The sequence below is a fragment of the Plectropomus leopardus genome, chromosome 18, assembly GCF_026936395.1.
Source record: "Plectropomus leopardus strain MGB_pleo_1.0 chromosome 18, ASM2693639v1, whole genome shotgun sequence".
NCBI lineage: Eukaryota > Metazoa > Chordata > Actinopteri > Perciformes > Serranidae > Plectropomus > Plectropomus leopardus.
Genome location: NC_142193.1, coordinates 29,880,628 through 29,906,363, shown reverse-complemented (window position 1 = coordinate 29,906,363; position 25,736 = coordinate 29,880,628). Strand labels below are relative to the sequence as shown.

Below are 25,736 nucleotides of genomic sequence, written 5' to 3'. Positions count from 1 at the left end.
CTGCAGGCACTATCGTGATCTCATCGCCAGAGAAGCCAAAGAACCCGAGCAGGCAAACATGCCTCCGCTCTCTGGTCTCTTCATCCCTTATTCCAGGGACACTCAACCTGCTTTGCTTGGGGGCCAGTTTTGCAAAATGACAGAGGGTCAGGGGCCAGTGGCAGCAGCCCCAGACATGTTTTAAAGACATTTTCAAGGATTTTTGGATGTTTCTAGGATTTTAGGATGTTTCTTAGACTTAAGACTGTTTCTCAGATTTTAGGACATTATTAGGACGTTAGGACATACCTCAAATTTTACAACATTTCTCGGATTTTAGCACATTTCTGGGATTTTAGGACATGAAGGTGAATGTGACTTATATTGTGAAAGTCAAACATGACTAGAAAAGCACTTTACAAGTGCTAGATCATTCTTGGATTTTAGGACATTTGTAGGATTTGAGCAAGCATGAAGAATTTTAATGCATTTCTCATATTTGGATGTTTCCGAGATTTTAGTGTGTTTCTCCAAATCAAGACATTTCGAGGGTTTTAGGATGTCCCTCGCATTTGACAATGTTGGTAGGATTTCAGCACGTCTCCACTACTTTTGCAGGTCTCTAGGTTTTGGGGACGTTTCTCAAACCTTTGAACATTTCAAGGATTTTTGGATGTCTTTAGGATTTTAGTACATTTTTAAATTTTAAGACATTTCCAGGATTTCAGCACGTCTCTTGGGATTTAGGATGTTTCCAGGATTTTATGACATTAGGGGCTTAGCTCGTACCTCTGTCGGGGCATTCAGGAGATCCTCCATTTGCACTTTTTTTGATTAACACCTCCAGCACCTTTCTGAGACATCGCATCATTTCCAACTCATGTGTACTAAAAGTGCAAAAACTATTCCTGGTGTGAATTACTTTATTTTTATTGTGGATTAGAAACTACCTGGGGGCCCAGATTTGGCCCTTGGGCCGTAACTGGAGTATCACTGCCTTACACGCTCTTTAGTCGGGGCGGTTTTATGGTTGGTAATCCTGGTGGCCTTTATATTAATGGAGAACACAGTGACTGTGTAATTGGTTGGCCCCTTTGGAGTATTTCACACTGGGCATTGTGGGAGCAGTATATCAATACCCTGTCCTCCAGCCAAGACAGATGGACTCTCATTTGGAGCAGGTTCAGATCTGTGTGTTTTTGTGTTTAACTCCCTGAGGAATAAGTTAAGGGGTTTCCACTGATGCCAGAACCTCCCAGCTACAACAATAACATCTGCGGTTTGGATTAGACACGTTGGTGATATCACCCTTTTAGTAATATGCCTGCATTATAGCAATCTTACAGCCAGCACTTATTGTGTGTGAAGTTTATGGAGGCGCAGGATCCAACACAAATGGTGATCTGAGCTGCTTGAAGTTCTTTGGCTGACGCTGATGTTTTAATTCATTTGCTTCATTTCATTGCTTAACTATTGGATTCACATTTTTTATGTCACTTTGACAACTTTCCCTTTAGAGAGTTCACATTTTTCTGAGCATATATGGTATATATTTTCAGGCTAGGAAAATTATTGCAGAGCCCTCTCATATTCAGAATACAAACAGCTCTCATCGAGTAACTTTGGATTTGAGGGTCTTCCTCTGAAAAGAAGTTGCCATTTTAATCCCATTTCCTGCATTTCTACATAGATTTTGAGATTCTCATAACCAAAATAAAATATGTAAAAATAATAAAGTTGGTCAACATACTACAATTTGCTAGAATAGCACTTAAAATGTTGAATATGCTACTCCTCTGTGGGATTTTTTGGACTATATCTGAGCAAAATTAGCAGCTCAATTCCCATTCTCAGACAGAATTTGACAGCTGTTCAAATGGTTGAATATTAAGTACCATTTTTTTATGGTTAAAAAAGTTTTTGAAGTTTTCCAATGAATGAGCACAAGGGGATATTGAAGGCATCAAAAGTAAAAGTAATGTTAATTTTCTTAATCATTAAGAAAGAAATCATCATTTTAGTACAAAATAATCATTGTAAAGATTCTTTTTTTCCATAATGTTACATTATTATTAAATTGCGCGTAAAGTGCTCCTTGAGCCTGCTGAGCTGTTAATCACTTACACTCCTGTACCTTGCTTTTCAACTAATTTTATAATTTAAAAAATAATTTTAGAAAGCTTACTTGCTAGGTTCTCAGGGCAAATGAGAGATTAAGGTGGTAACACATTTTAATTTAACGGAGCCTGACTTAAATTCAGGGTTTCACAAATGCCACATATTTCCCAGTTCTGTTCTGCCCTCATCACTGCCACAAGACAAAAAAAGTCAGGTTTTACAGTTTACATTTGGGCAGTAACGAAGTGATGTCGGCTCATGTTTTCTTTTTTACCCTGTAATTTTGGTTAGTGTAAATTGCTCTTAAATTTGGTTCTCAGTGGCATTTAAAAAGGCTTAAATCTTGCCTTTAGCTGTAGAAACCCCGAAACGACACTGTTTTTTAATTACCTGGTAAATGATAAATAATTACAGGGTACAGACAGAACCAGCTGGCTCAGACTACACAGGTCCTTTCACAGTAGCTACTGTATGTCATGACAAGAAATCTAATTATGTGTGGCACTTTCACTTAGTCAAAAAACCTTTATTATGAACTTAAACATACCCCATAACCAGCCACTCTATAATTACAGTAAAAAGTGGTGAAAAGAGGCTGCTTACCCAAAACTTACACCGTAACAAGCAGGCTTTCTCACACTTTTTTAGTGCTTTATCTTGTTTAATACAATATAAATATATAACATGTAATTTGTTCAATTTATGAATAGCTGGCCTCACTTCAATTAAACCCATATGTCCAGTTAACCTCAGTGTAATGGCTCCTTATTCCTTTATGATCTGATGATAAGACGGGGCAGAAACAGTCATCTAGTTTATTCCATGACGCCAGTTTTGATTGTTAGATGGATTTTGGAATTGGATCATAAGAAAGCTTTACTTTTGCCATGTATTTAATCGTTTTCTTATTTTGTATTATTATTTTTTAATAAGCTTTTTTATGGACATTGCGTTAAAAGCGCACCCTTTTTTGTTTTGTTCCTCAGCAACAAAAGTAATGAAAATGGCAAAACATTGCTCAGTAATTATGTCCTGTTTTGTAAATGTCATCATTTTGAAATAAAAAATGACATATTTCTTTGTAATATAAACAGTATCAAACTTGTTTTTCCCATTTTCGTGCCTCGTTACCCAGTAATAATATTACTACCCCATTTATCTGTCTTCGTCACCTTTGTCTCCTAACTGCTTGTCTTCTCACCTCATACTTACATACTGTTTACATTTGCAATAATTATTGTATAATTACACTGTAATTTTTGGCCTGTAATCTTTAGTGTTGCTAAAAATATCCTGCGGCATGTTTGTTGGCTTTCTCCGAGGAAATTATTTGACTTGAGTACTTATAATTTTGTATTTATGTTTTGCAAGCAAAGTTAAAATACATACTAGCTTACAATTACAACTGACAAAACATGAAGAATACTGCTGCCTCTGAGTTTTCTAGGTGTAAATGCAGTTACAGTAGTTTAATTTTCAGTATGTAGTGTGTTGTAATGACAAAAATAATGACACTTTTTAAATGTAAGAGGAGAAAAGAGTTAAAAAATGTCATTTCAGCTGGGATCATCCTCAATTAGTTTTTTTACACAGCTTTATTTCAGATGAATTAATTTTCAGTTCTATCAGGCTGTTCAATAGCCAAACACGTATCAATACTTTTCATTACAGCCATCTACAATTCAATGCAAAAAAAAAGTAAAAAATAAACCATAAAAACCACAAAAACCACATTGTTTCATGTATCATTAAATATATTCATTTGTGATAAACATAATATATTAGTATTACAAGACATTACACAACCATTTGCAATGGACACTGCTAAACAACATTTACAAGCCAATGTATAAACATGAGCAGATAATTATTCAGATATAATATTCATGGAGAGCAGAAGTCTGGTAGAAGTACCTTTCTGCAAACGCCTGCAAAACTAAATGTGTCGGTACAGATGAGTTGGCAGAGACTCGATAAGTGCCTTGTAGATTTCAGATACATACAGTATAATGCACAGAGTACTGAGTGTACCCATGTATTTGTGTGTGTGTGTGTGTGTGTGTGTGTGTGTGTGTGTGTGTGTGTGTGTGTGTGTGTGTGTGTGTGTGTGTGTGTGTGTGAGATCCTCCGGGTGCTCACGTAAACATGAGACATTTCTCTGACATTCATTTATTTGTCTGTCATTTATTAAGCCTCTAGTATTTAAAACTCTGGTTAAGTTCACAAGGAGATAGATCTAGTTAATGTTTAACAAAAAAATAAAAATAAAAAAGTAATACTATACAGCTATATAACACGTAGACAATCAGTCATGCCTTTTTGTCGAGTACCAAGTCTTGATCATGAAATCCAGTCCTCAGAAAGTCGCTCTGAGGTGCGAGCGTTTGACACGGCGTGCTGAGCGCACTGTACAATAAACATCTGTGATATCTTTATCACTCCACAGGTTATTTTTCCCACAACACTGAATACTGTATACAAAGTAAATGTGTACATAATTCACAATCATTGTTAGCCATCAGTCAGCTGAAGTAAATAGTGAGCATGCATTGTGTCAGTGGTTTGAGCATTGCTTGATAGGTCAATATTCTCTCTCTTTTTTTTTTTTTTTATGAGTGAGATGCTTTACTTCTTCAGTTTTCTCTCACTTACAAATGTTTTGGACATCCAACTTACATTTAGTCCTCTATTAGAGAATAAACACTATTGTTTTCTGTCGTGACGAATTGGGTTGTTCCCGTTAACCAGAAACACGAGTCCATACAGAGCAGCCGTAAGTCGCCAGAAAAAAATGTTGGCATCGTCCAAACCGCAAATTACATTTGCTTGTTTCATGTGTGTCATATCAGTGTTTCTAAATATCGCCGTTTCTAAAGTGAGGTATTATATGAGCTGACTTTGTCATCGGGAGGTGGAGGGGATGGTGGATGATGTGTCACCTAAGCGAGATGTCTGCCAAGCTGCTGATTGCTGTTTGAGGCCAAAAAAAAAAAAAACGGTTAGGATTTAGTGACTCGCTGTTTTTCCAGCAGAGATAGCGCCTTGAAAAGCCATTTTATTTTACAATGGTGCGTTTCCAGCTGGGATAGTGCCACAAAAAGCAGTTGCTTTTAACTGAAATATTGCTGCTATTTCTGCCAGGAGAGAGACACAAAAAGTGATTTTTATAGAAACATTACTGTGTTCCCTGCAGAGGTAGGTATTATAGAGACATCGCTGCATTTCCAGCCACAATAGTTTAACAATAAGAAAGTTGTTTTTATTGAGACAATGCCGCATTTCAGCCAGGATAGTGGCATAAAAAGTGCCCATTTATTATATAGAAATTGCTGCATTTCCAGCCAGAATAGTGGTTAGAAAAGTGAGCCATGAGAAGCAATTCTTTTTAAACAGAGACATTGTTTCATTTCCAGCCAAGATAGTGCCACAAAAAGTGGTTGTTTTTACAGAAACATTGACGTGTTTACTGCCAAGATAGTCCCACGAAAGGTTTATTACAGAGACATCGCCGCATTTCCAGCCAGAATAGTGTCACAATAAGCACTTGTTTTCACTGAGACAGTGCTGCATTTTTAGCCAAGATATTGCCAAAAAAAACTGTTGTTTTTTACAGAAACATTGCTGTGTTTCCTGCTGAGATAGTGCCATGAAAAGCGGCTTTTTATTGCAGACATCGCTCAATTTCTAGCGAGAATAATGGCATGAAAAGTGGTGGTTTTGTACTGAAATAGTTTTGCATTTACTGCCAGGAAAATGTCATACAAAGTGGTTGCTTTTTGATAAGACATCACTGATTTTTCGGCAGGGAAAGTGCTCCCAAAATATAATAGAATATCATAACCAAATCATTTTTGTTCCTAAACGTGACAGTGCGTTAACCACAGCGTTGTTGACACGTGAAGTTCCAGCATTTCGGCTACATAATAGCATGCACATGCAACATATGCATGGTTTGCAGACATATACAATGCCAACATTTTTCTGGCAATTGGGTTGCATCAGTGAGGCAGTGAGGGTTTGAACTATACAGCTTTTTTTTTGCATCATATATGGGATTTTTTTTTTCTTTTTGGATGCCATTTCTAAAAATGTGAACATATCTCATATGTTCTAAAACTTTTGACTAGTAAAAAATAAGTGCATGGTTGACATGTCTACTCTACAACTAGCCGATGCTACGGCATCATCTACTAAAAATAATGTCTATGTATGCGCGTATGGTTACTTTACATTGCAGAGGTCACAACCACAACATAATGTTGATACATCGAGAAGCGCTGAGCAGAGACTTGTGATGTGATCATTATACAGAACGAGCAGAGGATCTTTATGGCATTTTGTTCCCACGACACCAGTCGTCCCACTGAGGTAACACTCACATACGAGCAGGGAGCTCTCAGGCAGAATGGCACCTATTATGTTTCCACAGTTATGAATAATTTTACATTTTTTTCACTTTCAGCTGTTAAAAAGTTTATCCAAAGTTTGGCAGGTTACAAGAGCAACTTATCATACATGAGTGGATTTCCTCAATGCCAGGAAATGTCTCTTCATTTAACTCGAAAATGCTTTACACAGCACAGTGGAAATGGATCCTCTGGAAAAACAGAAGAGTGATACAGTAGATGCATTGCTCTGTAACCCCTCGAACCTGAGCAAATTGGCTCAATCTTTCAAAAGCACAGGAGGAAGGCAATGAGCAACTTCACAAAAAATTACCCCAAATTAGCAAGTAACCTGTAAAAAGTTGCAAGAAAATATGCCTGAAAATTAGCGCACAAAAATGAAAAGAAAAATGTTTTAAAAAAAAGAGTCAAATGATTAAAAAAGGGCTAAAATGTCATTGTAATCAGCAGCTTTTCCTAATTTCGTGAAAATTTTAGGACATCTCTTGCCAAATTGCTCTTTGCCTTTTTAGCTGTTTTCAAATGAAATCAAACCAATTTGCTCAGGTTTAAAAGGTTCAAGCACTTGTTAAAGGCGTTCAAACGTAACACAAGATTCTGGTGTCGATCCAGGTTTCAAGGGGTTAAAACATCTAAATAAGGGACTCTAAAAAAACAGCGGCATCATGGGTAAAATCGTCAGGGCGTGACATATCTGTAACATTAGGTGCAAACTCTGCAATTACACAAAACAAACCTTGAAAGACGAACAGAGACAGAACAAATGTAGAATGAGCTCCTTCACGAAAGTTCCTAAAAAACACTAATCTCTTCGCTCCGACTCAGAGCAGCAGCACTCAGTCAATCCCCCATCTCTCCTACTTTTCACCTGTGTCTTTCTATCTTTTATTCTTCCAGTTTATGTTTTCATTCATCCTCTCCTCTTCCTCGCAATCCGGAGACGATATTATGCCTCCTCCTCGCCCTCAATCTCTCCTCTTCGCCAACTTTTAGCACTTCCCCCTCTTGTCACGCTGTTGGAACTTCCTCAGCCGGCGGCCCCACAGGTCCTTCCAGGGGATGAGCAGGCTCCCCTTGTCCGCCACCACGCCGCTCTGCCCGGGGGAGTCGTCGTCTGTACCCAGGAGCAGGTACTTCCTCCCAGGCTTGATCTTGGGGCACTTGCAGGCCACGTCTTTGGCGCGCACCCACAGCAGCTGGTCCCCGCGGCGGATGCGGTGCTCACCTTGTTTGTAGACGGAGATGATGTTGACGGTGAACTTCCACCACTCGCCGGCCTTGTCCCCTTTTAGCACGTGCACTTGGACCGCTGGAAGAGGAGGAGAGAAAATCCAGCGTTAAATCGATAGCTTGTATCATTAACGATACCCAACCAGGGAGGCTTGTTCCCATGGAATATACGGCATGTACCCCTGAGTGTACTGTATGTACCCCGGGTTACTGCATGTACCCCTGAGTGTGCTGCATGTACCCCGGGTTACTGCATGTACCCCTGAGTGTACTATATGTACCCCGGGTTACTGCATGTACCCCTGAGTGTACTGTATGTACCCCTGCTTATAATGTATGTACCCCTGGGTCTACTGTATGTACTCCTGGGTTACTGTATGTACCCCTGGGTAACTGTATGTACCCCTGGGTCTACTGTATGTACTCCTGGGTTACTGTATGTACCCCTGGGTCTACTGTATGTACTCCTGGGTATACTGTATGTACTCATGGGTTACTGTATGTACTCCTGGGTATATTGTATTTACCCCTGGGTTACTGTATGTACCCCTGGGTATACTGTATGTATTCCTGGGTAACCGTATGTACCCCTGGGTAACTGTATGTACCCCTGGGTATACTGTATGTATTCCTGGGTAACTGTATGTACCCCTGGTATACTGTATGTATTAACAATTGAATAGTTGGCTGAAAGTAATAAACTGTTGAAACAGCTTAAAGAAATCTGTAAACATTTAAAATAGTTACTAAAAAATAATGTGTAAACAGTTGTAAAAGTTAGCTAAAAGTAGTGTATAAACAGTTGAAACTGCTAAAAGTAATGTATAAACAGTTAAAATGTTAGGTAGAAGTAAGCACTTTAAGTAACAGTTGCTACAAATCCAAAACAAATGAGCCTAAAAACAGGCAGCTTGGCAGTATGAAAAACAGTGTAATGATATCTACTTTCATATTGTCAACAGTGTTAAATAACATCCATTGGGGCTGTGGAGAACGGACAAAAGACGTTTGGGAACCGCTGACATAAACTTTAACACCTTCTTTTTTTAAGAGTTGGCATCTGTCTGAGGCCGCACACAGATGCCAACTCTTTTATACAACGCTGTATAAAAGGTCCAATAAAACCTCCTGTATAAACATGACCCAGAAATCGCTGACTTTGCTGCGTGTCACTGGTCCCTCCCCTCATCTCTGACCTTTGACCTCTCCTTGTTGTGCTCCTGAGCATACTCCCTATTACAGCAACAGTTGCCATAGCGCTCTCTGTGCGAGCACAAAGGGGCCCGGTGGAGAACATCTGAGAGCACACTTCCATGTGAGACGCAGAGAAACACTTTTCCTTCAGGTGGCCGGGCTGAGTTTTGGATATTAGGTTCTTTATTGCAAACATAAACGGCCAAAAGAGATTTTTTTTCTTTTTTAATGTAGAAAAATGGCACATCTGCTAACAATATAACTCCTGAAACAGATCTTTTTAAATCGGTCTGTCAGGTGTTAGCTGGACTCTGAACACTGACAACCTCAGGCTACATTAAGCTAAACCTGGTAACTATTGGAGCGCCACTTGTAACGGATATTTTCATACCAGGAAATGAGTAAATCTCCCTCCGCAGAAGCTCCCCTGCACTGATTCTCCGTCAGGCGGCGCAGCCATTACTCCATCACTGTGATTGCAACAAGAGGCAAACAGCTCAGCGGTGATGGAGCTAATCTGTGCTTGAAGTGAAGTGCTTTACCCCCGTGGGTTTAGTGAGGAATGTGCTATTAACGCTGAAGTGTGTGGGGGTTTACTTACAACTGTGAGAATTAATCGAATCTGGAGGAGATTGGATTAGATGATGGGAAAGATCTGAGTAACAATCGGCTGCATGTGCGTGGAACAAATCTTTAATTTGTCTATTTATGTTCTATCTGTAACCTGTTTACTGCTATAAATGGACAGTTTGTCCCTTAAACAATAATACATATTTTTCCTCTTACCTGTAGCGCTATGTATTTTATCTGGATTGTTTTGGTGTGAGCTGCCGAGTGTTGGAGATATCAGCTGGAGAGACGTTGTACTGAAGTAGATGGCTCTTAGACTGCATGATTATGGCCAAAATGATAATTACTGAAGAGCTGTTAGTTTGTTTCCAGCTTACAGAGAATAAATCATCACCTTTAACTGCACTGCGGTGGTAGTGTGAGCAGCTGAGATGTTTGTTTTTCTGTTTGCAGAGCTCCAGTCGTGACTATTTAGTCACATTTCACGACCATGGAGCACTACAGGGATTTTCAAATACTGTTGATATCTGAACTAGAGTGCTGTTAGTTTGTTTCCAGCTTAATAAATTACCACATTTAACGTCGCTGCAGTAGCAGTAACTTCATGAGTGGTAGTGGCAGTCATATGAGCAAGTGAAGTGTGTGTTTGTATTTCTAGAGCTCTGTTCGTGACTGTTAGGTCACATTTTGCGACCACAGAGCACCTGTGCGATTGGAAATATTAGTAATATATGATGATTGATGATGACATGATTCAAGGCGCCATGGCATGTTTTTAACTTTCTGTCGATGCTAACATTTAACCGTTGGCCAAAAGCTTCAAGTCCACAACAAAAACATCAACACTTAAAGGAGACAGGCCCTTCAAAATAAAAGCACCATAGATCCTGCCTTGATGTATTTAATTATAACAATACTTTTTAAAAATTTATGATAAAAGTACTTAATTTCACTTGATTACTATATTTTATGAAATGTTATTATAGCAGTAGTGTATTCAACTTCATTGTTCATTTAATAATTTTAGATTTTAGTTATTAACATCAGTTAAAAGGAAATCTAAAAATAATATATCACGATATAGCCTTAAAATATTGTGTATATAATATTTTAAAGCCATATATCGCCCAGCTCTACTTGCAAGATAACATCTATAATAATAATATCTAAAGTTTATTTCCTTCTCATTTTGTTCAGACAGCTAGGTATGTTAGCTTTTTCTTTGCCTTCCTGGCTGAACATGATCACTTTCAGTGTTCATCAGTCGTCCGCCATCTCTGCCAAGAATGAAGAGAACCGGAGGAGTGGGCTGTTTGAGTATGTGTGTCAATGCATGGTGTGAGCAAATTGCACACAATTTCAGAAGAAAGAAGGTTTGTTGGGCTGAGTAGAGCGAGCTCTCACAGCCCTGCCATTCATTGCAGCCCTCTCCTTCATCCAGACACATAAAGGGTGTGTGAGGGGGAGGGAGGAGGGGCCACTATTTGTCTTCCCAGCCACAGAAAAAGTTCCAGGAGAATCGGGATGTGTTTCCGACCTCATGAGCTATCCGGGTTCTGCTCCCAGAGCCCCATCCAACTCCGCAGCGTGAGAATCCGGCGGAGATAGCGCTCTCCTGTCCAGGCCGAGGAGACTCGGTTACAGCGTCCAGTCTCTCTGCCTCTTTCTCTTTCTGCCTCAAGTATGTTCTCAGTCTGCGCCGCTTATTTAAACACACGCAAATCCACACACCTTCTGCCACTCTGAGCTAAATAGACACCAGAGAGAGGCACAGGGTCAAACAATCTATGACAAAATAGTGCACGCTGACACTGTTTGGTGAGAGATAAGTGTGAGATGATCCTGCGCTCGCACAATGGCTGCCAACCGAGCCTCCTTCACAGCCAAACTTCCAGCTGGGTTTATCTTCTTTGGGTGGTGTGCTGCAGCTTGACACCGCATGCCACCAACAAGCAAGGGCTAATGAAATTAGAGCTCGCTTAATTACCGCGCTGAGGCCCCTGTCCCCTCTGGTTATCAGCTGAGTGAATGATCAGGGACCTGTTACCCTTGGGTGAGCGCAGAGGGGTGGCCGGGGAGGCTGGGGGGCCCTGCCTTTGAGCACTATCCCGGAGCGTCAGTAAACACGCGGCCCTTTGATTCATTGTCCCCCCCTGTGGCAGCAGGGGGAGGGTGCGTGTGTGCAGAGGAGGGTGTCAGGCGAGAATATAATCCCTTTGTGTCCCCCGTCTCCGTAGCTACGGCAGTGATGAAAAACAAAAATTGAATAAACAAAACATATTTCTTTCTCTCCGGGGTGGCAATCCGTCACCGTCTGCCTAATTTACCACCTGTTTGTGCCCCGAGGAATGCTCGGTGCCGGCAGAGCGCACAACTGTGTTTAAACAGAGGGCCCCTTCCCGTGACCCCCGGGGCCCTGCAGCACCACTCACACATGGGGGTTGTGGCCCCCAAAGAACAGAGGAGAGACCCACAAAAGCAAGGCGACAGGCCTGAGAAATGAATTAGGCCGAGACGGAGGGAGTGCATGCTAAGCACGGGGTTCAAGAAAAACCTGGAAAAGTCATGGAATTTGCACATAGCAATTCCCAGACCTGGAAAAGTTTTAGAAATCTAAATATACCCTGTAAGTTATGGAAAAGTCATGGAATTTTGTTTTGACAAACCTGTGAAATAACACATGATGTGTTGAAGGATTGCCAGATATTTGAAAATTGAACAATAATTTCGGGTTTTAATGTTTTTGCCTATGGTGGCATTTTTTAAAGAAAACATAAAAATCACCTAAAAAATGAAGAGAAAAAAATTACCATTTAAAAAAATAAAATAAATAAATATTAAATATTAAAGGAAAAAAACAAAGCTCAACTTTTTTAAGAAAGAGAAATTGCCAAAAAAAATTTAAAGAACCAAAAAATCCTATTTTTCTTTAAATTTCACCTAAAAGTCTTCTTTCTTCATAAATCTCCTTATTTTTAAAATGACCTACATTTTTTAAAGAAAACATACTAGCAGTTAAATAAATACATTACACAGCCATTTAAATTTATATGCCCCTCCCCTAAAGCCAAAATAAAAAACATACCTCCCTCCCAGTGCATGAAAAAAATATTTGACACCCCCTCTCCTCTCACAAATAAAGCACACTCCCTAAGTTATATGTAAATATTCCTTTCTAATCCTGTTCTGAATTTATTATTTTATTAATTAATTAATTAATTATATTTTGAAAAGCTTTTATATAGTAATGAAAAAGAACCGATAAGGAGTATCGATGGTCATTTCGGAGTACGGATGGTCTTTGAAGTTTGCTTCAAAGTCGTGGAAATTTATTGGTAAAAATGTGTATGAACCCTGTAAGCGATGATGTCTGTCATCCTGCCTCAGCGCAGCTCAGGCAGAATCATCTGCTTCCAAACTTTTTTGGGGAACTTCAGAGGGAAAAGCAACAGGAACCGCCCGCTTTGCTTGAATCAGCCTGACTGATTTATAGACGCAGAGCTTGTCTCAGCTCTGATGATTAAGATTTAAATCAGTGGAAATATGAATAATGGCTGCATTTGGCTTCCTAGCAAAATTTAACAAATGGCCTGAATTACTGTCTGCTCAACTGTAAGGGGGAATAAAATATATTTGGCTCAATGTTCACTTGGACGCTGTTTAAAGTCTATAAAGATGAAGTTTCAGCGATGATGATTTTGAATGAGAGACAAGTTTGTCTGAAAGAAATCAATATTAGGGGAGCTGGAGGGGTTCGAGCGGGGTGATTTTTAACAAAGAAAAATGTATTTACAGACTCTTACTGTGTTTTTAGAGGATACAGTGCTCGCAAAAACCTGGCTGAGAAGAGACTACATCCTGTGTAACATTGGATCGGCCTTAGAAGATTTTTATGTGCGTTTCTGTGGTTTACAGATGTGGATCCACAGTTAACAGATAAACTGTTATATTGCGATGATTAATGGTGCAGAAAATCCAAAGAGTGCAGTGGATCGTTTGCCATGTGAGTGAAAGGCAGAGCTGCACAGTTGGATAGTGCATTTTAAAAAAACAGTCTCTTTTCTATTCTTATGTCCTCCTGTGCTGGAATTACAGGTATGATACTCGTCTTTGTTGTGGTTTTTGTTTGAAGCATAATGGCTCAGTATCAATCATCAAAACGTCCTCTCCTTCCAAGTTTTTGATTTGTGAGACACAGCTGTCTTCGCTTTATTCTGGTGGTACCAACGCTTTAATATATCATTTCAGACCCTGTAATATGTTGTTTATTTACCTGGCACTGCATTGTTAGATGTATTTCAGCTGCACCACTTTCTCTGTGGATTCATTGACAACTTCATGTGATTGCTGTGTGTGTTTTGGCGTCTCTTATCAGTTTGGGATTTGCTCTAAAACGTCTCACAGTTTTGCCAAATGCCTCGGGCCGACTGAGCTGGATGGAGCTGATCTGCCATACTTGTGTGGTCTGTTCCTCTGCAAATCCACCGTACGCTTACCAAAGCTGAGACATCCACACTTTGACTCTTAAAGACCTTTTTTTACAGCTGACGTCATTAAAAATATTCGTGTGCATGTTGGTAATGAAAGTGGTGTTTTGCTCCGGCTGTTCTGACGAGTGATCGAGCTTTAAATGTTGTAATAAAGCTAGTGACAGGATTTAAATATCTGTTTGTGGTGTGTTTGGTTGTCAGAATCAGTATTCCAACAGTTCTGCCAAATTCGGTACAATCACAATGGTTTCAAAGCAACTCGTACTCGGTCAGCAAACTTCCTGTATCATTATTCTTTGGTGTGTCCCTTATCATTCTTTGTCCCCTCTCTAAATTTGTTGGTTTTTGCGGATGGAAACACATGAATTTAACAAACTTACTAAAAAAGTTTATGTGCTTGCATGAGGTGGTATTTCAGGCAATTTGGAAAAAACATATTTCGCAAAACTGCAATGGAAACACTTTTTTGGCTTCTTTAGGTCACATGATGCTATGAGGTCACATGATGCTGTGTCTCTGAGCTCGTCAGTAGGAACTGGCTCCCTCATGATGCAGCAGGAGCTGCAAGAGCTGGTATTGCATCACACGTATAAAGGGCTTGCCTTTCCATTATCACTCCATAACACGCCTACGTCGCCTTCGACTGGAAATATTGACAGTTGCAGTTGCGGTGGCTGCAATAGAAATAAAGCTGCTAATGTTTTGAACATCCATTGCCATGGTTACTGGGATGTTATCACCAGAGGAGAAGCTGCATAACATCAGTTAAGATATTGCTTAAATTTTGCACAAATCTGTACTGGTAACCAGAACACAGATAGATCCACATTTGCCAATTTGTTTTTGTGGAGCTCAACAACATATTAGACTCCACCATACCTTATGTCCTTATTTCTATCATTTTTTACAAATTATGAAAGGTGCTGCACAATACTAGTCTTGACTAGATGTAGACTGTGACTATAAACCTGCCACTGGCCGACTACTCATGCTGGCACTCTCCCCCTCTACTGTCTGCATTTTACCATTTTTATATGCAAGGAACAACAACCTACAGGCTGAAAATGTCAAGTTTTGATGAAGTTTTTGATTGTGCAATAAGGCATTCCTGCTTTGCTGTTTTGGTGAATTGATGTTAAGAGTTACAACAAATAAAACAACTTATTAAAACACCTCGGAAAAGCCCACAGTCAGCCTCGCAGGACTCTTCCACCCACATTGACACAGCACTGTGGAGACTGATTAATCTAAGGGAGATGAATACAGTGCAGCCGTTCTGACTGGCCTTACGGGATATTTCTGCTGTTGTGTGACTGTACAAGCGTTCAATAGTGATCTGAGAGTAAATGCTGCCTGCTGAACCAAGCTGACAATAATTTTTCATCATTTGTATAAAGACTTTCAGCTGTATCATCATACGTGTTACTTGACAACAAGAAAAAGAATTAGATGTCAATGAAAACACTTGTCCTGTGTGATCAGATCAGCTGTATCAATACACAAAAACGAGCAATTTCCAGTGACATATTGTTGGCTGACGGTCATACGTCTTGAACAGCTCAGTTTTATGTGTCCAGACTTTAAAATTATCCACGTTTATGTAAACCTCAGTTCTGTCAGTTTGTCAGCTGTCAGTTTGGTGTATGAAAGCTCTCAGCAGAGGGAAGATAAAATGTTTTCAGATTGATTTGTGTCAGCTGACATCGCCTCAGGCTGTGTAAGTAAGCCATCGCAGAAATATGCAGAAAAGCACCAGGGTGTGGATTGGCGTCGCTCGGGTCTGATTAATTGAGACATCTGACCTTTTGACTGCTGGCTGACATCTGGCGGCAAACATTCCTGCATATTGGACTCACTCACCGTAGTCTTTTTTACAGTACTTCTTCATCGTGATCTTCATCTTTCCCTTCGAAGCTTTACAGTGAGACTCGCAATCTGAGGGGAAAGAAAGAGGGAAAGAGAGTTAGATAGTTACTTTCATCCTGCATCGATCACACTAAAGCATCATCACACCAGCGTCTAGTGCACTGATACTCAACTTACTGCCCACGGGCCAAATCTGGCCCCTGATAGGGAGCCAGTGGCCCCCCAAACCATTTTCGAATTCACAGTAAAATGCAGTGATTCACACTGGGAATTGTTTTTGTATTTTTAGTATACATAAGGTGCCAGAGTGCATAAAACAGCATTGAAATAGAGCTTGTTTATCAAAGAAAGTGCCAGTGGAGGATCTCCTGCACCCCTGACAGAGGTCCTAGCTAAGCCCTTAATGTCCTAAAATCCTAAAAATGTACTAAAATCCTAGAAATATCCCAGAATCCAAGAAATGTATTTAAGAAATATCTTAAAATCCCAGAAACATCTTAAATTTCTCCAGAAATTTCTTAAAATCAAAATTGTCCTAAAAACATACCAAAATCCTAGAAACAGATTAAAATCCTAGAAATGCCTTAAATTAAGTAATCTCCTTAAATCCCAGAAATGTACCAAAATCCTAGAAATGTTCGTAAGTCCTAGAAACATCCTAAAATCCTAGAAACATCCTGAAATCCGAGAAATATCCTAAAATGTCCTAAAATCTGAGAAACCTCCCAAAATCCTAGAAACGTCCTAAAGTCCTTGAAATTTCCTAAAATCCGAGAAATGTCCTAAAATCTGGGAAATTTTTGGGAAATGTCCAGAAATCCAAGAATTGTCCCCAAATCCTTTTAAAAATTTAATAACATGTATGGCACTGCTGCGACAGGTCCCTGGCTTCCTGTCATTTTACAAAAGTGCCCCCCCCAAAAAAGCCATTTGAGAGTCCCTGGTCTAGTGGGATGCATGTGGTCCTCTGCGTCACAGGTTTTGTGGGTCTCTGAGATGTCTTTCAGTGAATCTGGTTGTAGCTGACACAGATGCTCCTGTGTCTGTCAGCACGCTCTTTACTACACTCCTCCCAGCTTTTCCACTCCAGCCTGCTCCCTCGTCAGTGTCCTGGCATGCATTGTGTGAGCTCCGAGGGCTTCGGAGGTCACCGCCGCACAAAGGAAGGTCACGGGGGGGAAATTAGCGAGTGACCTACTGAAAATTAGCAGGGACCTTTAGCAGCATCTGAGCCACATGAGGCGAGAAAGTGGAGGCTAAACGTTTTGTGGCCCCGGGAGAAAGAAGCTCGCAGACTTATGATTAATGTCTCGGCGGTGTCCCTTTTTACCTGAACCTGCCAAAGGGCTTTATCGATGGCCGCTGCTGTCACTCTGTCACCGCGCCAGCTACCTTTTGTAATGAAGGAGCCAGTTTTGGGACCAGAGGCCAAACTGAAAATTGAAATCATTTGTTCCCTCCACTTTCCACTGACTGACACAAATTGGAACCAGATCATCTCTGAGTGTCGCCCCCCTCCCTCTCCGCCTCTCCCAGAGCAATAAGCCTTGTGCTCTTTTCTGGGGGGGTGGGAAAGCTGGGCTGGGCAGCCTGCAGAGAAAGGAGGGGGCAGTTGAGAGAGAGAGGGGACCTTTCAGCTTGCCTGAATATGGACAAACTTCATTATTTCTTCCAGCCCTCTGTCCAGTCTTCCCCTTTCTTCCCCATTATACTCTGTGTGAATGAGGTTGCCTGGGTAATGATTGAGGAAGAAAAAAACGCCCCTCTCCTCCCTCTCAAAAAAAAAAAAAAAAAAAAAGAGCGGTTTGGGACGTGGGATGAGGATCGAATTCATGTATGTAGAGAAAGCATTTCTGCTGGAATGCCTGGCTGCTTTCTGGGGTGGCGGGAGAAATAAGAAAAGAGGAAATCCCAAAGTAAATGAATTTGACGAGTCCATATCGAGCACGCCTGATTTCCATGTAAATGAAGTGCCGAGGGCGGAGGGGCTCTTTATCTCCCGCTGGCCCCTGGGGGCCTTTATCATACCTCCCTTTGATAGCTGACGTTGCCCATTAGCCCCTTAGCGCGGTCGCCGCACTGGGCCATTACACCCGCAGCTCTCATTAAGGGCCAATCTCCTGCTGCGAGGACAAACGCCCCCTTTGTGTGTCCCCGCAGCAGTGCCACGTTCATTCTGCGGGGTCCCTGGGGACCACACTGCTCCTAATTTGGAGGGTGGTGTCTGTGTGGAGTTTCTGACAGGAATCCAAACTCCACACAGCCTCGCCAGTCACTATAGTAGGAAGTGGGACTCACAACAAAGCTGAATGAAGTCAGTGGCGCCACTCTCATCAGACGCTGATTGATGATCAGAGGTGACTCAGCCCATTCAAACAAACCTGCATCATGCTGAAAACTCATTAATATACTGTAATTTAATTAATACCAGAGCTGGGACCAAGTCGGTGTTTTGCAACTCACAAATAAAGGCTCATTTAAACTCTCTCTTCAAGGTAGATATGTTCATGTCAAACACTGTAAACGTCACTAGGCGGGTTTCCATCAACCCTGAAATTGCACAAATTGCGAATTGAAAAATACAGCTGATGGAAAAAGTTCCATTTATTGCAAGAAAAGTTTTTACGCTCACATTAGATGGTATTTCAGGCGATTCGAAAAAGCCATGTTTCGCAAAACTGCAATGGAGACACTTTTTGGTCTTTTCTAGGTCACATGATGCTATGTCTGTGTGCTCAGTAGGAACTGGCTCCCTCATGATGCAGCAGGAGCTACAGGAGCTGTTATTGCGTCACATAACTCTGAGAAAGTTCAGTGGATCATCCGAAAGTTTTGAATCCACAATTCCTCTGTGAAATCGTGGGGGGCTCGTCTTGCCATTATGGCTCTCATAACACGCCTTCGTCGCCTTCGATTGGAAATAATGACGGCTAGTGAGGTGGCTGCAATAGAAATAAACCTGCTAATGTTTTGAACATCCATTGCCATGGTTACTGGGATGTCATCGCCAGAGGAAAAGTCACATAACATCACTCAGTGGAAAAACAGTCATCTCACAATTGTCTTTAATCGACATTTCGAAAATATCGCTTAAATTATGTGCAAATCTGTGATGAAAGCGTGACCACTGTCCTCATACTTCCATGCTCCCGAGTCAAGTCCCAAGTCCTTAATTTAGAGTCTCGAATCCTAAACAAGGCAAAATGTACTCAATACTCAATATAAAGTAATACCAATAATAAATTTACAAAAATGATGAATGCTTTTTAAAATTGCATTTTTTTGTTAAAACAAATTCAATTTAAAAAAAAAAACCTTACCCAGCTGTGAAGTTAACCATTGCCAAGCATTAGCATGTTAATATTAGCCTCCACATACACATTTTTGTGCAGTTTTTACAAAGTTGGAAGATGTTGCATCTTAGTCTGTAATTTTCAACCTGTATGTTTTTTGTACTGCAATTTTTTTTCAACCATGACATAGCTTTTGTACATGCTACTGTTTTTATACATTATATTTGGCCTCATTTTCTTCTCAGCTGGTGCTCAGTAATGTAATGTTAGTTCTTCTTGGCTCTCTCCTGCTTTCTCAACTTTTTAAATAACATACTTTTTAATCTTTAGGCTTAGAGAGAGAGGTATCAAGTATTTTCAAGTCAAAAAGCTCAAGTCCAAAGTCCAGAGTCATTAGTGTTGAGCTGCGAGTTTTTTGTGTTTTATTTGCAGTTGAGTCTAAAGTCAACAAATCTGTGACTCAAGTCCAAGTCATGTGACTGCATGCCTATGATGAACACAGCCGAGCAAACCGTTGATTGAAAGGATGAAAGGTTGATTACAATTTCCGAACAAGGTGATCGGGATGATGAGAGACACAGAAATTAAAACTGCAGGTAAATATTTTTGCTGCGCATCATCTAATGTTGACAGTCCAACACGGAGGCTCCTGTCAGAGCACATGAACAATGGGGTCGGGCAGGGCTTCACTGTCGGCGCAGCCAGCCTTGATTGAAATACAAACTGGTGCAAATGAAGCATGTAATCAGATTAGGGCTGGGACCCAGGGGAGGCTGCTGGGCAGGCTGGGAATACAGGCGAAGAGGCCGCAGGGAGCACTGGCAAAATATCTGGAGTTTACATCAGCGGCGCTCAGACCTCACTGACGTGTGTTTAGTGGAGGAGTGAGACTGTGAATGGATGGAAAAACATGCATGTGCTAAAGTTGTATTTATAATTTTGTGTGTGAAGGAGCAGTTACTTCAGTTTAGGCTCCGCACGTATACAGATACTTTTGAAAACCAACATTTCCTTCTTCGTATTGGCTTCTCGTCCACACACAAACAGTTTTAGGTCACTAAAACAGATTTTTTAAAACGCAGTTTTTTCAGGACTTTGGTTACTTTAGTGCCACAATGTTACCTCATCCCCACTCGTCAAATTTGGCTACTTGGGCAAATATTTTGCAGCTTGGGCAAAATATGATGAGTCGGGATGAGATCACATTGTACCGTGACACGGAGAGGGTCGGGGATTAGGTTTAGCCCTCAAAAGTTGCTCAGGGCCTTAGTTTCACTGTAATTGCAAAAAGTGCAATTATATTAAAAATTAATTAAAAGAGCAATACCACTAAATTGTGAAATTGAGCTTGAAAACAAAATTTGTAATAAAAAAAAAGTTTTATTGTTAGTAAATCAGGTAAACATGTTACTCACCTGACGGCTCCTCGTAGCTGGTGTAAGTTGCTGTTGGAGATGCAACTGGGATCTCTGTGATGAGGAGAGGAATAAATACAGACTTTTACATTGTGATCATATTGCAACGCATACAGAATAAAACTTATGTGATGGGAAATATATGTAGTTTAATTTCCTGGTTATTCTCCAAAGAGCAGAACTGCACCCCTGTAAAAAAAACCCTCAGATGAATATGAATGGATTTAACAGGATGCCTTGTTAATAAACAGCTGATTTTGACACACAGATGTGCTGAAAAATTTGTAACAAGACCGTGAGTTTCCTATTAATGTTCAGTTATAGGTACAGAGAGCCAAGGCCGCCGGTCTCGTTAAAGTTGGAGCTGGCAGGAAGTTGGAAATCACAAAAATTTAATATCATGCTATTAAAACCAAAAGCCATTATCTCAAAAAAATATATACGAGAAACCAAATATATTCTCTAAAAAACCCATTTCCTCCAACTTTTACACCACATTTGTTTCCTTCCCAACAAAATTAAAGAAATCCTATTCCAGCAGGTTCACAGGTTTAAATTATCGCTGTGGATTCGAGCCAAACAAGTCCACAGAGACCATGTCCAATTTCCACACACAACTTTATCAGAAATGTCAACCTCAGTAACATAGTGGACGATTGTTGGTGTGCACGTGTCCTCACAGACATCTCTTTTATCTTATCTGTTCGTGCCAGCCAGCTACTTGATGCTCCTAGCTGCAGCAGCGACCGGCGACCTGTCTCTGTTTCTGTGAGGCGTTGGCGTTTATTGCCGCGGGCCTGGAATCTGCAGGCAGCAGATACAGCCAATAAACATATCAGCCATCATTCCCTTGGACTGTTTCTGTGGATTTATGGCAAGACGAACAGTTTAACAGTGTTTGAAGGCACACAGGGCCATGTTAGGCAAGCTCTAATGGTCTGTTTATCCAGGCTCTGGTTTAAACAGACAAATATCTATCCAAAATATCTGAAAAATAACACGAGATGAGTGTGGGCCATTAATTCAGGCGTAACGAGCGCGTCCTGTCCTTTTCAGGTTTGAGGTTTTCTGAGGGTTAGGTATTTATGATGGAGTCTAGGTATCAAAGCTTGGACTGTAGGATTTGGCTAAGCTGGCTTTGCTAAAGGCAGAGTCTCACCAGAAGTTGAAAAATAAGCAGAAATGTGATCAATAATACAACTGGAAATCCCACATCCCACAACCCTTTCCCACCAAAATTAGCACTTGCATGTGGTTTTTTCAAATATGTGTAAACCCACTAAATAAAGGAAATAGACTACATTCCCAGAGCCAGTGAACACACTGCTGCAGCAGATGAGTCTGCATTTCTGTCAGGTTTTGTGTGTGTGTGTGTGTGTGTGTGTGTAGATTGGTTTGTTGGTGTGTCCGTGCAACATTACAGACAGGCAGAAGAACAGGTAAACAGTCGACAGCAGCGGGCACAGAGGTCTATGAAAACTTTTCAGTGGTTTCTTCTCTTTATATATCTATTACTTATCCAGTCTCTCTTTCAAACTCAATGCGGACTAATTTGTACTAATGTTTGAGCTGCTTAGGAGGAGACGGAGGGTAATTAGCGACAATAAGTCATTGCATCTCACTGGTTAAAGAGCAGAAATTACCGTGTTCACCTGAGTGTTATGTTTCCATTAATGCCAGTTGAAGCCGAAGGCAGTAAAAACACGTCTACCGCAGAGTCATTTGACCTGGATGTAAATGTCGATCTTACACATTTTCATTGCATGAAAAAGCCAGATGTTAGAGGGTTTTTTGTGCAGTGGGAATGAGGCTTTAATGAATACACTTGCATTGTAATTCCTTTGAATTTTTCTCATCAACTTCAACTGTACACCAATAGCAAGCTGTTTTAACAGAGTTGACCTTTGAGGAAACTAGGGATGGGCATGAGTACTTGAATACTCAATTTGGATATTGGTATTCAATAAACGTAAAGAGTACTCGCCGCCCAACCTACCACATGTAAACAACAGTGGTTAACAGAAATGTACAATGCCAACATTTATTCGGGTGATTGCGTTGCAATAAACTATGAAGTATTCCTTATTTAGTAAAGCGGTTGTTGAATGTGTAGTTAACATGGAAAATTAACTGGATCCAGTCATGGTGTGTGAGGGTGGTAGAAGCCGTCCTTACTGATGCAGGGGGCGATGGGAGAGCGGCTCTGCTGGTAGCCTTTGGCACAGCGGTTACAGGTGATTCCCGTCACTCCGTCCTTGCAGGGACATTGTCCTGTTGTCTGGTTACACGTCTTCCCTGCTGCTCCAACCGGATGGCAATCACATGCTGTGGAAGGAAAAAACACAAGAACATCAAGCTACAGATTGAACCCGAGTAAACAAGTTGTGATTTGAGAAATGAAAAGCAATTTGCAAAACCAGCGCTCTTACAAAACAAATATCAGCTTTCAAATGGCTACGGCATGTCTCCGCCCTGCCTTCTGCTGACTCTACATATTCCATACAATAAAAAGTCATCCGACACGAAAACCTAGAGAGGAATCACTCACATTAGAGCGAGCTGTGTTTTGCTTCCAGACCATCACAGATGGGGAACTGGGCCCTGCACCAGCATAAAACCTCAATCAAATTAAACCGCTTCCCTCCGCCCATAATGACCATGGGATTCTTCATTAGGTCTGCTCTGGAAGGCACGCACAAGAGTAAATAACTTGATTAATTATAGTATTTCACCCTCACCGCACAGTTTCGGTCTACTGTGTGTAACGCAAAATGCATGTGTGCAGAGGGGCGTCTTTGAGCTTCTTGAGAGCGGCTCTTTGTGTCCTCCGCAGCGTTGTGATCAGACACTCTGTGTGCTCTTCAGATTGAGTTTCCAATGTAAAGCTTTTTGGCAAAGAGTTCCTTACAGGCAAATACTGCCTGAATAATGTTTCCCATTAATGGACGAGTGGAACGCACTTCAAAGTCTGTTTAAGCTGTTAGTTTGGAGGATCGCACGTTAAAAGTGAGAAATTTGTCTCTCTCTCTCTGTTTGTGTGTGTGTGTGTGTGTGTGTGTGTGTGTGTGTGTGTGTGTGTGTGTGTGTGTGTGTGTGTGTGTGTGTGTGTGTGTGTGTGTGTGTGTGTGCTCTGCCAAACATTTACCATAAAGCCAGTGTTTGAAGTGGAAGCCCAGCCTCCCTATTAGGCTTGCATGTGTTATATGTACCAGCAGAGTCATTTGAAATGTGCTTGAAGTGGTCCAGCGGAGGTTTGAGTTGCTTTTAGTTGGAATTTATGAAGCTTCATGAACATAACGAGATGCTTGTTAAAGCTTTTCTTTTTTGTTTTTGTTTTTAAAGGTTTAACTTCTTTGTTTTCTTTGAGTTAATTTGTATCGTAAAAGTGTCTTCCCAGTTTATCTGTTGACAAAAATCAAATGGTTAATTTTTTTAGGGATTACGTTTATTTCTTCTGATCATTCAACACTGGTTTGTTCTTTACATAAAAATGAGGGAGGGCTGGAAACTATAAATGCAATAAAATAATCATCACATAGGATTCCAGTAAAAATGAACAATGAGATCATAGAGAGAAGTTTTCAGTCTGACCGTTTCTAAGAATAAGGTTTGCTTTTGACTGCTACTGTACAGAGTTTATCGACCAAAAATTAAAGCCTGAGCATGGCTTTGCGAATACGAAATGGCAAACAATGCAAATTTGTTCAATGTTTTCTTTAACTCTTCAACACCTGAAGACTGACTGTGCAAAAGTGAATTTGCAAAAAATGCAACATATCTAAAAACTTTGTGATTTGTTTGTTTAATAAATAAAATGTCCTTGTTCCATAGTCCAAGATAGGAAAATCTGTTTAATCTGTCCCAAAACAGTCTGTCCCGCTTAATTGGCCTATTTGAAATGCTGTTAAAATACAAGTATAAAGTCCTGACGGCCTTCCTACTTATTAGCGTTTAAGGTTATTATTATTGCTAAAATTGGTCAAATTTGTCTGCCATGTCAAACTATGAAAGTTTCTTAAATATAAATCGACAGTTTTTAAGTATAAATTTGATCAGGTTTTGTACCTTGTCCATTTTTATGTCAGCTTATGTGAGCTCGTTGGGGTCATTTACGGCTCGCTGTCGGATATCAGCTGCTGCTGCTGCTGCTGCTGCTGCTGTGTAAGCTCGTGCTAACCGTGCAGAGAGAGCAGCTCCTTCAGACCATCCTTTAGCATCGCTTCAGCGGCAGTAATAGCCAATCACTGCCTCCCTCCCATCTAACCCCCACGACATCATCACAAAGAGATTATAATTTTTTGGGGGAAACTCTAAATACTTGTAACAAGCTTGTAATAAGCTCTGAATCCGAGACGGCATTATAACAGTTTTTGAAAATGTCATTTGCCCCTGCATATTTATTGCTAAAAATGACCTATAAACATTAAAACTTCTCAATTTTGGGTGCCCAGTAGCTCAGTTGGTAAAGTGGGTGGTCCATTTACAGAGGCTATGTTTTTGCTGCAGCAGTCGCAGGTTCAATTCTGACCTCACCCTTTAATTCATGTCACCCTCTCTCTCCCCCTGTCATGCTTAAGATGTCCTGTCAAATTAAGGCAAAAAGTCCCAAAAATAATCTATTAAAAACGGGAAAAAAAATCTTTTTTCCAGAAAAGTTGCCATGAAATCAGGCATTTCAGGTTGCAATAATCCCAAAAACAGCGTGCAAAATCCTGGTGGGACTGAAAGAAAATGAACTTTTGTGGACCCACGCTTCACTTGGCAGTCTGACATAAAGAAAAAAATCATAATGCGAAAAAATATCAAAATAATTTTGAATGTCGTTGTTTTTAGAGCCAGTGTTTCCTTTTTCAATGCCAAATTTTAATTTTGATGCCAAACCTTAAAGTAATGTAATTTTATTTAGACAGGGACCGTGCATAATTAAACTTTAACCTCATATAAAACAAAGAGAGACGCAGGTTTTAGCAAATTGCTATTTTCTGCCTGTAGTCTCTGGGCAAGTAGGTGTAACAATAAATAGTCACAGTTTTAGCTCCACAGTACAACTCGGCCTACGAGAGCGTGTTGAGAGTTTGTATCGGAGATCCGTCTCAGACGCAGCGCTGGGATCGATTTACTGCATGTGGCTGTGCTGAACACAAGCTTGATAGATCTCCTGCACTTTGCTGAAAA

At 40.6% G+C, this 25,736-nt stretch overlaps 2 protein-coding genes across 2 annotated transcripts in view; one reads left to right on the top strand and one right to left on the bottom strand.

Annotated features, from left to right (window-relative positions):
• Positions 1 to 25,736, top strand: part of LOC121940368 (phosphoinositide 3-kinase regulatory subunit 5-like) — a 111,586-nt gene that overhangs the window by 29,552 nt on the left and 56,298 nt on the right. The window lies entirely within an intron of this gene.
• Positions 3,674 to 25,736, bottom strand: part of ntn1b (netrin 1b) — a 60,313-nt gene continuing 38,250 nt past the window's right edge. Inside the window, exons 4-7 of the mRNA XM_042504291.2 lie at positions 22,737 to 22,886; positions 20,562 to 20,615; positions 15,848 to 15,922; positions 3,674 to 7,812 (exon numbers count right to left, since the gene is read on the bottom strand). Coding sequence (XP_042360225.1) covers positions 7,493 to 7,812; positions 15,848 to 15,922; positions 20,562 to 20,615; positions 22,737 to 22,886 — 599 coding nt within the window. The 3' untranslated portion in view covers positions 3,674 to 7,492. The remainder of the gene's footprint in view (positions 7,813 to 15,847; positions 15,923 to 20,561; positions 20,616 to 22,736; positions 22,887 to 25,736) is intronic.